The sequence below is a fragment of the Canis lupus genome, chromosome X, assembly GCF_011100685.1.
Source record: "Canis lupus familiaris isolate Mischka breed German Shepherd chromosome X, alternate assembly UU_Cfam_GSD_1.0, whole genome shotgun sequence".
In the NCBI taxonomy this organism is placed as follows: Eukaryota; Metazoa; Chordata; class Mammalia; order Carnivora; family Canidae; genus Canis; species Canis lupus.
This window is the reverse complement of record NC_049260.1, coordinates 64603318-64615736: the sequence shown is the minus strand read 5'-3', so window position 1 is coordinate 64615736 and position 12419 is coordinate 64603318. Positions and strand designations below refer to the sequence as shown.

Genomic DNA, 12419 nt, shown 5'->3' with positions numbered 1-12419 from the left:
ACAGAAACCCAGCCGCCCGGGGGGCTCTCTATCTGCTTAATCATCGCTGTGGGCTTCTACCAGTTGTGCTTGTCCGAGGCGTGGAGACGCTTCCCATGAGCCCACTTGGAGACAAGGATATGTATATACGGGAGAGGAGGTGGTACGAATCCTTGTAACCTTTGCCAATCATTTAGTTTTCATTCTGTGGGAAGCAGAGAGCACCTGTATACCACCCCACTCGCCACCCCTCCCCGACGGTTTCTCACTCAGGGAGCAAGCAGCGAACTGGTTGTGAACTGAAATGGGAGGCACTGACACAGCCTGTCGCCAGCATCAGTGGGGTCCTCGTCTCCAGAGAAAGCAATCTTGTGTGAAGGCAGTACTATGCCTAGGAAAGCGGAGGTGGGATCTTGTTGGCGGTCTTGGTGAGGCAAGGGGCCAGTGGGGAGCTCTGAGTGCAGGCATTCCCGATCTGGGTAGGTATAGAGCTCTCTTAGCTCCCCAGGCCAACCTCTTTTGTTGGGCGCCACCGGCAAATCCTTCGCAGGCGCCCAGATTGCTCTGTGGAAGCCTTCGAGATCGCCTCTCCTACTTAGCGGTACTTTGCAAACCCAATCGACTTGCGTATTCTGCTTATCTAGACACTCTGCCCTCTGAAAAAAATTATATATATATTCCACTATCATCATCAACAACTCTCTTCATTGTACCTCTCCTCTCCATACAGATTTAGGGTAGGGAGTAAGTGGATGGGTAGATATCTCTTCCCCTCCTACCACCCCCTTCCCATTTTTAAGTAATTAGAAAACCATCAGCTCAATGAAGGAATAATCATAATAGCAATAGTAACGTGGCCGATTAGATACAAATTATCTCACAAATATTGTGTACAGCTTGTAGTAAAACACCGCAGACATTAAGAAACGCTATAGAAGTTTTAAAAAAATGCAAAACTAGTCTATTGTAAAACAGATTTCACCTGAAATACGGCTGCTATAACCAAGGCGCTGTAAGGTTATTCAGAGGCACACATCTGTCGTCCCACCCCCCTCCCCTATCTTTACCCCACCCCCACGTTACCCCACTCCTTGTTCTTCCAAGAGAGGAGCAACCAAACAGACCTTACTCAAAATAAACAATATGTATTGATCAGCAGAGAAGGTTGGAGGAAGCAGTTGCCCAGGCGGCAGCATATAGGAGTTTCCTGCCTGGACTGCTTAACGCAACTGTGTATCAGCGTTGAGAAGCCTGGATGCCTGTGTGAGTGTGTTTCCTTTCTTAATATAAGTTAGAATCCCTTATTTTGGAAAAAAAAAATGTAAGAAAGAAAGGAAAAAAAAAAAGACTGGGGAGAGAGAGCCCTATCTAGATATCTAGATATTGCCATGTCTCTAGATAGCAATAATAAAGCTGAAGTAAAAGGAAGAGAGTGGGAGAGAGAGAATTCCGCGCTGCTCCCAGAGCGGCCGGCCACTTTCTTGCTTCCTGCAGTCAGAGATCGCGGCAGGACGTGTCTGTTTTCACCGTGTGCGAATAAACCTCATGTGGCTGCTGATCCCCTGGTGGAGTCATTCTTTTCTCTTTCTGTCTTCGATTACAGAACCAGACACGCACCACTTCTTTCTCCAACTGAAGGCTGTCTGCCAGCGAGGAAATCTCCTGCGCCGCAGGCTTGGGACACTTGAGGAAATGCGTTTCCAGAACGCCCTTGACACTCACCTCGATGGAGGTTCGCTTCTTGCGCTTACGGCCCTGAGCGGCGATTTTGTCAATGCTGGTCGGGCTCCCCGTGGACGAATCGGCCTCTTCCAGCCACTTGTTCAACAGCGGCTTCAGCTTGCACATGTTCTTGAAGCTCAGCTGCAAGGCCTCGAACCTGCAGATAGTGGTCTGTGAGAACACGTTGCCATACAGTGTGCCCAGCGCCAGCCCCACATCGGCTTGCGTGAAGCCCAACTTGATTCTTCTTTGTTTGAACTGTTTGGCGAACTGTTCCAACTCATCCGAGGTTGGTGTCTCCTCGTCTGAGTGGTCCTGGCAGTGGTGCGAGCCTAGATCGCTGTGGTCTGGGGGATCCCGGAGCACGGGGTGTAGGCTCTGTGCAGAGGCAGAGCCTGGTGGTGGGGTGAGCCCTCCGTGCTCCAGCATGCCACTCACTGTGAAGCCAGGCTGCGAGTACACGTTAAGGGGTTGGCCGCTGGACGTGATGGACGGGTTCGGAGCTGGGTTAGCCCCCCAGGCATTCGGGTGGTTAGTGTGCGGAGAGTGGTGAGCGACGTGCGGTGAGCGGTGATGGATGATCGCACCCAGCTGTAGATCTTCGCGCCCGGGCTTCACGTCCTGCTGGTCCAGAGGGTTGGTGGCCAGTGTGGAGGACCATGGGCCTCCATCGCCCAGACTGGTCACCCAATGATGCCCGAGAGGATGCCCATTGCTAGGAACTCCCTGCAAGTAATCACTTTGGAGAAGTTTCTGAGGGTTTCGGAAAGGACTCCCCTGCTGCATACCCGAGGAGTCCGCATGGACTAGGGAGCTAGAACTGAGAATGCTGTAGGGATTCGAGGCAGCTGTGGCCATGGTCGATGAGGATCCCCTACTAGTTATAATGTGGCAAAGGGAGCAGCTTCAGCCTTTGACATCTACGGTGCGCGGGGAGCCAAAGCAGCGAGAGAGTTACCGGCACGCTCTGTGGCCAATTGTAACTCTTCTTGGCCTGGCCAGCCGTGGGCTCGGCCAATGGAGGCACGGGAGGCCGGGCTAACTTTCCAAATTAGGCTGGTGAAGCACTAGAGTTTCAGTGAGACCCGAGCAGGAAGTAAATCAATCTTTCGGCTCCATTGGCTGCCTGGCGCTGAGTGGCGGCGGCTCATTTGGTTAGCCCCCACCCCCACACACACCCCACCCCCACCCCTGGCTGCGTGGATATTTGTAGCGGAGGGGGAAGTATAAGAGGAAACTGTGTTTGTGTTTTGGGGGGGTGGATAGGAGGTGAGGTAGAAAAATGGTTTTAGAATTCCTTTTGTATTATTTATATTAACCGAAATAGAGAAAGAAAAATATATTAAAACAATATAACCAGTTTAAATATCAACTAGATTTTAATGGATTGGGATTTTTATCAAATTCATTTAGCGTTCTGGGTTAGTTCTGTGCAGAGGACTGCAAAACCAAATCTTGCTGCAAACTTTGAGCAAAGGAAACCCTTTGATAGGACCTTAGATCTATCAGACTGAAGTTCATGATTCCAGTAAGAACTATTTCGACTTGTTTTGTTTCGTTCTATCATTTATAAGAAACTCAATACCAAAGTCAGAAAGCATCTAAGAAAGAGATATCTAGCTTCTGAAAAATTTTATTTAAGGCATGAAGAACTAGAAGATTCTGGGAAAATCTTATGTGATAAAAGTGATAAAACCTAATGTGATACTGGCAAAATTCAGTTATTTTGAAGTTTCCCTTCCAATCCAGTTGGTCAGTTGGATGACTTGGTTTTTATTACTGCTCCATGTCAGCTCCCATCAGGGATCCCAGAACTTTTTTCAGAGGCAATGCTTGCTGAAATAGGCAGCCCTCCCTCACACTCACCCCAAACATTCAGTGGACCAATTCCGGGTAGGTACAGTGAAGAACATTCATGACTACCGCACCCATCCCCTGGGAAAATTGTTTATAACATGCACTGCTATCCTCTTCATTCCAGAAAAGTTGAAGTAAATGGGAATCATTTAGTGTGCTCCGAAAATTCAGAGAAATAAAGAAATGAGAGATGAGAGATGGCAGGCTATTTGGCATTAAGGACCGCTCCCCCCTGCCCGCAGCCGCCCCCACCCCCTACACCCCACCCCCTGCCGCCACCACCACATCCCCATCAGTTTGGATTTGCTTTCAGCTTGGGAGAACTGGACTGTTTTCACATTTTGCTTAGAGGAAACAAGAAAGACTTGTACTCCTAAGCTTTTATAAGTTAGGAAAGGGCAAGTCCCACGTACTTCACAGCCCTGCGCAAAGGCATTGCTTGTAAGCTGAGTGGAGTGAAAATGCAAAGTCTTTAGATTTGCTCTAGCTGAGAAAAGGAAACAAGGGATACCCAGCTGGATTTCTGAAGTAAAAAAAAAAATGACCTTCCATTGCATGATTTTGAAGATAACCTAGCTGCGTAATTATATTTGCACTTAGTGAAGACTGCATCAGAGTTCCCTTATTGGTTTGAAATTCCATTAAATATATTGCGAGAGCTCCTAGGTTTAGCTTGATTTAAATTTGCATACATTTTCATATATTTAGCAGAAATAAAAGAAGGCTTGCAGCTACCAGAAAGTCATTAAGGCATTAGTTTCTCTAAGAAGACAGATCTGAAGAAAATGCAAGAAAATGAGAAAAAATAAAAACAAGGTGAGCTTATTCTGCCATTCCTTTATATAGATAAAGAGCATGCATTTCCTGTGAAATGAGTAATTTCTTATTGAGAGCAGAGACCGATAGGAATTTATATTGGTAAATGTAAATTGTGTCTATTAAGCAGGAAGACCAGGCATCTGGTTGAGATCTATTTCTTTCTTTCCCTCTCTCTTAAAAACAAAACAAAACAAAAAAGGATAAACACTTAGTAGTTACTGGCAGAGATGATAATTTGCCATCTTCTCCCCCTCCTCTTTCTCACTGAAATTGTGGTTTCCTTTGCTGTTGTCCTATTATAATATATATATATATATATATATATATATATATATATATATATTATATCTGCTTTTAAACTAGAAATTGTTTTTTTTCCTTTCCCTCTCTTCCTCTGTCCCCTCTTCTTCCTTCCTTTCCTTTTATCTATCTCCTCTTTCTGTAGAAGAACGTCTTTTCTTTAACTGCCAACTGTGTATATCTTCCTTTGTAAGGATACAATCTCATTTGTGCCTGAACTTTTGCTTCCTGAAGAAAAAAGTACTTGTTAAAATCATACAAAAATAAAAGTTTTCAGGTGCTCTGTTAGACTGCCTGTTCAAGGGTCCATTTGGTAGTCTATCTCACATCAGTTTAGAGGTCAGAGGGAAACACAGTGAAGGAACCAGAAGAGCAAAAAGATTATGATCATGCCATGTTGTTATAATGTTGTGTTCCCCACCTCCACCATCACAGCTTCCTTTGAGTGAAAGAGTTACTAATCTTAGTCTAGCCATTTAGGGGGTTAAGGCAATTATCAATTTATAAGGCTTTTACATGGAGAAAAAAGGGGGTCTTTTTCCAATTCTGACTTGCCTGAATTCTTATAATCAACCTTCCTCTAGCCCTTAGCCTCTACTCTAGGCAATCAGTTTTGCCAGGCTTTCAAAAGCGGTTCAGACCCTGCCCAGAGGCTGGGGAGGGAGCAGCTTTCGGGAGGATGTATTTGCACCTAGCGACAGGTTTTTCACACCTTTGTTCTGCAGTCCTTTAATGTAAGAATAGCTTCTGACAGAAGTAAAAAAAAAAAAAAAAGTAATATTCTTTCTTTTCCTTTTCTTCTTTTTTCTTCTTTCCCTTCGTCCCTCTCTTTCCTTCCCTCTTTCCTTCCTTCCTTCTTTCCTTTTTAAAAAAATAGTTCCCATGAATATGGACACTACCTAATTCAGGTGCAGTCCTATCCTCTAACAGCTGTAATAGAATCTTCTTTTACATGTAAGATGTTTTATTTTTTGAAGAAAATACCTGCATATAGTAAAATATTCTTGCTGCTCTAACTAATCTGCTGGAGAGGTTTCCTTCGCCCTCTCCTGTCAGTCTAACTTCCCAAGTGTAACAGATGCCGCTCTCAAGCGCTCCTTTCTGTGGCTTCTCTTTATTCAGCCTCGCATATTTCTCCCCATGATCTGGGTTTCCATAGAGAGAGGAATAAAAGGGGGGACCATGGTCACAAATCCCCTGCCCCATGCAAAATAAAAGAGCCTCATTCAATAGACGACCCCGTCTGGACATGGGAGAGAAATAAGTACATGCGAAGCTACTGTTGCAAAGAGCTTGTAACTTATTTTTCATAGATTGATTTTGCCTTAAATGCAAAGTTACCACTGATAACCTGTTCTCTTGGGTATTTGGGCTAAATGCACAGCTTGGTGTTCTTTTCATCCTGATCTTCAACTCCACTGCGAGGTCCTCAGATCTGATTTACCACAGATATAGCTATGGTTTGAATATAATAATAACTGCCCAACCCTACAAGGTTGAGGTAGCTAAAAGTCATCTAGAAGGGGTGCCCAACTTAAAAACGGAGGAACTGTAATTTTACTGAGAGTCCACACACCTATCTCCAGCAAGGAAGTACAGGTTTCTGTTTCTTGCTATGCCAGCACACAGCACAAACTTTATTCTTCCTTGGGTTGCCTTCACACCCAAATTATCCATCACTGTGTTTGTTTTCTAAGAGGGAATTTTCATTAATTTCTGAAAGCAAGGCAGATTGGTTTGATTTATTTACATGTTCATTCATTTATTTGTAAGCTGGAAGTTCACTGTGACTCTCCTTCCTCACAAAATTTAAGGATACAAAACAACTCCTGAGTGTCTTTCCAGACATTCCTAGCCACTCTGAAAGCTAGGAAGGACTCATAAAGAAATTAAGAAGATTAATGTGGTTGAAGTTGCACTCCTGTGGTAGCGCAGTAACATGGTCACAGCTGGGCAGTCTATGCTCAGGTTCATTCAGAAATGGAGATTATGCCTCTTGTAGATTTTATAGATGAATGTAGATTATGAAGCATTCTCATTATCTGTACAAGTTGCAGGAGGGGGAGGTGGTCTGAGGCTGACAGGAGTTAGGATGGGGATCAGGAAAGAAGTCCAAAGGACCATATTTGAATGTGTATAACACAGCATGAATTTCCAGACAGTAGGACATGGCACACAGGTGTGACCTTAATATTGGCAATTTCATCTTCAACACAAGTCCACTTTGGAAATAGGATTACTTAGATTGGGCTTGAAAGGGACAAGTACACAATTTCTTTTTTTATAACCTGGAGCTCATAAGGGAAGGAAAACAATTGGACTGCTTCTGAAAGCAAAAAAGAAAGAAGCTTTTTTCTTGGTATATGTACCTTGAGCTCATTAGAGTTTTTTAGCGTGACTCACAGTTGCCCTTCAGAGAACCAGCCTACTGTAGCCCTCTTACAGTTGTTGTTGTTATTGTTCTTCTTCGTCCTCCTCCACCATTTCTTTTTCTCCTTCTCCTTCTTCTCTATCTTCTTCCTCCTCCTCCTCTTCTTTTCTTTTATTCCTCGTCCTTCTCCTTTCCACCCTCCTTCTCCCCTTTCTCTTTCTTCTCCCTTCCGCTTTCTTCTTGACAAACAGTTGGGAGGGAAGGGAAAGGGGCTCAAAATATTCTGGGGAGAATCTTTTAAAAATTATACACTGTTAATAGACATTAACCAATAGTGATTCAAGCTCAATTAATTCATTTTTTAGATCTCTATTGGCTCTCCTTGAACATGAGGAAAAGAACCTTCAGAGAAAAGGGAAGAGGAAGTGGGGAAGGATGATAGCATACAGTGAATGCTGCAGCAGACACAGGTTAATTTAAAAAATAAAATCTCCATCATGAAGAAATTTAATACAAATACCTCAATCTTCAAGAACATTAGTCATTTACTAACAAAATCAATTGTCAGTTGGGAAGTGCTGAGGAATTGTGTGGTTGGGGCTGTGATAGGATGGTTAGAGGAAAGATCAGGACAATAGAGACCCTTACTGCGAAGGGAAAGGATGCTGGCTCCTGCAGCTGTGTTGTCAAAGTCCCTTTGATTCAGTCTCAGTTTCTCTTCTGAGATCAATTCCTCCCTTGCCATTGCCATTGTCAATGGGTGAACTCGGATCTTACAGGTTCCCAGGGAAAGAGCTCTATAGAGACAGAGCTATTGTGCGGTACTCTGTGTGGCTCTCATTTTCCTGGTACTAGGATTTGGGGTGTCCAGAAGTCTTTGTGGACATTTTCCAGTCCCTTGTTTAGCACTCTAGACAGAGCCTAGTTTCAGAAAAGCCCAGTTGATGATTTTACAAAATACAGACCTCACGTGGTATTAACTTTATTTTTTAATGGAAGAGCAGAGTATTTCCAAATTTAAACTGTAGTGGTGGTTTTTATCGTTATTTTGATTTTTTCTTAAAGTCAGAAATGGTGAAAGTATTAAAGAAGAGAAAAATGTTCCATCTGTATGATAGATCAGAGGGAGTGTAGAGATAATTTATTACTTTAAACTCTGTGGATCAGTGTCCAAGATATCAATAAATTACCTAGTTGAACATTTAGACACCTTCTGTAAGTCACTTTTGTAAAGAGAGATGCCTCAAATTGCAAAACAAACACTTCTCCCTCATGGGTGGATTAAGGTTTTAACATGCAAGATTGTAAGAATGCTCTGATTTCATTCATAACTGAGATTGTTTTTCTTGCACTCTTGTCCCTCCCCCATCCCCCAGCTCTTTCCTTAGTAATACTATTTACTGAAATGGCTAGCATTCTGTAATCCTGTGAGGTGAAGGGACTACAGGAAACTTGATTACAGATCAAAATACGGGCTCCTTTCAGGAAAAGACCTTCAGTAAATAATCTGCAGAGTGTTCTGGGCTCACATTACAATTTACAGACCCCCCAAGTGAGCAAAAAACTAGACCACATTTGAAAATGATCAAGTGATCAGATTTAACTTGCTATCTTTATTCAGAAATTTTTATTTTTTTCCTAGAGGGATTGAGTAGGGAAGGGGGCTGATAATTGTGAGAAAAAAAAAAAAAGGAAAGAGATACATGTTAACATGTTTGGGGAAAAGTCCACTTTGCAAGGACATTTTGGGAACTTGACTTTTTCTTTTTTTACAAGAATACTAGTGCTTTCTCTGGTGTGATTGTTGTGTTCATTCTTGGGGGAGTACTGTAGGTTTCCTGAGGGCTGTTAAAATCTCCATCTCTTGTAACATTTTTTGAGCCCTCTCTTGCACTTTACCTTACTTTCAACTGGGGAAAGCAATTTGGCTCCCCTGCTTAGAAAACAGATCTACTTGATCTAATATTTTGGTTTCCAGCTGCCTGTGAACACAAGCCATTGGGCATGTGTATTTTAAATGCAAGAACTTTTGGAATTTGTTTTCTTTCTTTTTTTAATAATAAGTTTATTTTTTATTGGTGTTCAATTTGCCAACATGCAGAATAACACCCAGTGCTCATCCCATCAAGTGCCCCCCTCAGTGTCAGTCACCCATTCACCCCCACCCCCCGCCCTCCTCCCCTTCCACCACCCCTAGTTTGTTTCCCAGAGTTAGGAGTCTTTATGTTCTGTCTCAAATTTCTGATATTTACCACACATTTCTTCTCCCTTCCCTTATATTCCCTTTCACTATTATTTATATTCCCCAAATGAATGAGAACATACAATGTTTGTCCTTCTCCGATTGACTTACTTCACTCAGCATAATACCCTCCAGTTCCATCCACGTTGAAGCAAATGGTGGGTATTTGTTGTTTCTAATGGCTGAGTAATATTCCATTGTATACATAAACCACATCTTCTTTATCCATTCATCTTTCGATGGACACCGAGGCTCCTTCCACAGTTTGGCTATTGTGGACATTGCTGCTATAAACATCGGGGTACCATACACAAAGAAAAACTCAAAATGTATGAAAGATCTAAACGTGAGACAAGATTCCATCAAAATCCTAGAGGAGAACACAGGCAACACCCTTTTTGAACTTGGCCACAGTAACTTCTTGCAAGATACATCCAGGAAGGCAAAAGAAACAAAAGTAAAAATGAACTATTGGGACTTCATCAAGATAAGAAGCTTTTGCACAGCAAAGGATACAGTCAACAAAACTCAAAAACAACCTACAGAATGGGAGAAGACATTTGCAAATGACTTATCAGATAAAGGGCTAGTTTCCAAGATCTAAAGGGAGACAGAACATAAAGACTCCTAACTCTGGGAAACGAACTAGGGGTGGTGGAAGGGGAGGAGGGCGGGGTGGGGGTAAATGGGTGACGGGCACTGGGGGGGGGCACTTGACGGGATGAGCACTGGGTGTTATTCTGTATGTTGGTAAATTGAACACCAATAAAAAATAAATTTATTAAAAAAAAAAGAATTAGAAACCAAAAAAAAAAAAAAAGAATTTATTAAACTCAACACCAAAGAAACAAACAATCCAATCATGAAATGGGCAAAAGACATGAACAGAAATCTCACAGAGGAAGACATAGACATGGAATTTGTTTTCAACGTAGAAGTGCTCAGGGGCACATCAAAAGAACCCAGCCTCTCAAGGAGTCTTTCTCATTGCTGGGTCTATTCCTCCCCTGGCCATGACTTAGAGGCTAGCCTACTGTCAATTTTGTGAGTGCAGAATCTGCAGAAAGTCAGTGCCATAGAGAATAATGGAGCTGTCCCCAAAGCCTAGTGCTTGGCCTCAGAAGGAAAATGAGTGATTTGGGCAGCAACAGGAGCTCTCACCTCAGGGACAGCCTGACTAAAATGCACACATGAAGCCTAAAGGCTGGACCTGACTTTAGCCTCCCAGATGTATCTGAATAAAGGTGGCTGGGCCAGGACAGGTGTAGAAGTGTTAAGCTAAGGGTTCCCATTTTAAGATTATTTGGTGGATGACAATTCTTTAAGCTTAATGGGTCCCATTCCAATGGCCAAGCAGCAGGCAAAGGAGGCTTATTTTGGCAGCCTCCTGGTTCTCACTACTTGAGTCCTCTCTTTGGAGCAGGATCCCTGGGATTGAGGCAAGGCCTAATTCCCCTGGTTGCAAGTGGAGGGAAGGAGTGAAGATCTAGAAGAGCCAGTACCAAGGCAGCTGTGTGAGTGTGGTATCCTGCAGTGGTTAGTCTCTCAGGATTCCCTGGACCTGGCCAGCCTGGCTGAGTATCTTTGTCCCTGGGCAGCTCTGCCCTTCACAGATGGTCCCCTTCAACAGTCCTAAAACCAATGTCCCCCTCTGTAGCCTGCACAAAGGTGAGGTGCTCAAGGTAATCCTTTCTCAGGAAACAAGGCCCAGCCCTTTCACTGACAAATGCTATATGTTACCACAGCTCTGATTCAGTGACATCCTTCCTTGGGGGTGTATGTAGGAGAACATCACCCCCATGACTCTTCTTGAAGTGTGTGTATGGGAGGGTTGGAGGTGGGTGAAAGTCACCCTAATATATTTTGCACAGACACTAAAATGTTAACTCACATCACATTAAGGGCATCAGGGTTTAAACCTATCTAATTTTCCTTAAAAATAACAAATTTCAAGAAAAGTAGCAAATTTCTTTTTTTAAACAATTGACAGGGACCATAGAAACCTTGGGTCCCTAAGGTAACATGCTTAGGGCAATCTAAATGTCAACACTCAAATTTCTCATGTATATCCTATATACTCATTTTAACTTGTTAAAATGGTAGTGAAAATGAAACTGTCTCCTTTCTTCCAATTTTTTCTTACGACTTCAACTTTTAGAAATAGATTGAGGTTCCTGTTTACAGCAAAACTATAATTCAATTACCCCTGCACTCATTTTATTTTTAAATAAACATTTCCTGAGGTGCTTGGTGTAAACATTAGCTCTCTCCTAAACAAATGGATGACACAGATGTGTGTGTGTGTGTGTGTGAGAGAGAGAGAGAGAGAAACAAAGAGAGAGAGAGAGAGAGAGAGAGAGATTGCATAGATGAACATTTGCATATTGAAGAACATACCTATGTGAGTAAATCACCTTCAAAAATTATTGGAATTCTGAGTTTGGATCTCAACTCTTTAGAATCTGAGTGTTTAGAGCTGTGGAATTTTGGTTTTCATTTAACAGGTAGTTGATAGCTTTGCAAAGAACTGAGATTTGTCCTGTATAAATATTTACATTAGTGATGGAGAGAAGCATTTGAGCTCTGTCCCCTTTCCTTACCCTGCAAAGTAGAACAACTGCTTTTCAAATATATTCTGTATGTTTTTAATTTTATTGGATTTCTGTAAAGAGAAGAAAAATAAGTCACAATGCACAAACTTTTCAGTAAAGATAGTTATTTTTTTTCTGAGATTTTACTGCTAGAAATTAAGAGACCAAGCTTTCTAAAAACACTTCTAGTGAGATGACTCACATTATAAATATTCTCTTTTCATGTTCTTAGAGCAACTCTTATCCCATACAATTAGATTTAAAGACATATTTAATTATCCATTCTACCATATTTTAAAAGTTGTGATATCTATACTTGCTATGAAAGGAAACCAGAATATAGTTATTGGAAATCTGGGGATGTTGGGGAACAATACAATAAAGTTGAGAGTGCAGTTAAATTTCACTAGCCTTTAAGCATTCTTTATAAACTCTTCTTTTTTTTTTTTTTTTTAAATTTTGTTTATTTATTCATGATAGACACAGAGACAGAAGCAGGCTCCATGCAGGGAGCCCGATGTGGGACTCGATCCCGGGA

At 42.3% G+C, this 12419-nt stretch overlaps 1 protein-coding gene across 1 annotated transcript; it reads right to left on the bottom strand.

The window, feature by feature from the left end:
- Positions 1–1068: 1068 nt before the first annotated feature.
- POU3F4 (POU class 3 homeobox 4) lies at positions 1069–2628 on the bottom strand. Its single transcript, XM_038586552.1, has one exon. The coding sequence runs from the start codon at positions 2557–2559 to the stop codon at positions 1474–1476; it is 1086 nt and encodes a 361-aa protein (XP_038442480.1). The 5' UTR covers positions 2560–2628; the 3' UTR covers positions 1069–1473.
- Between the last annotated feature and the right edge of the window lie 9791 nt (positions 2629–12419).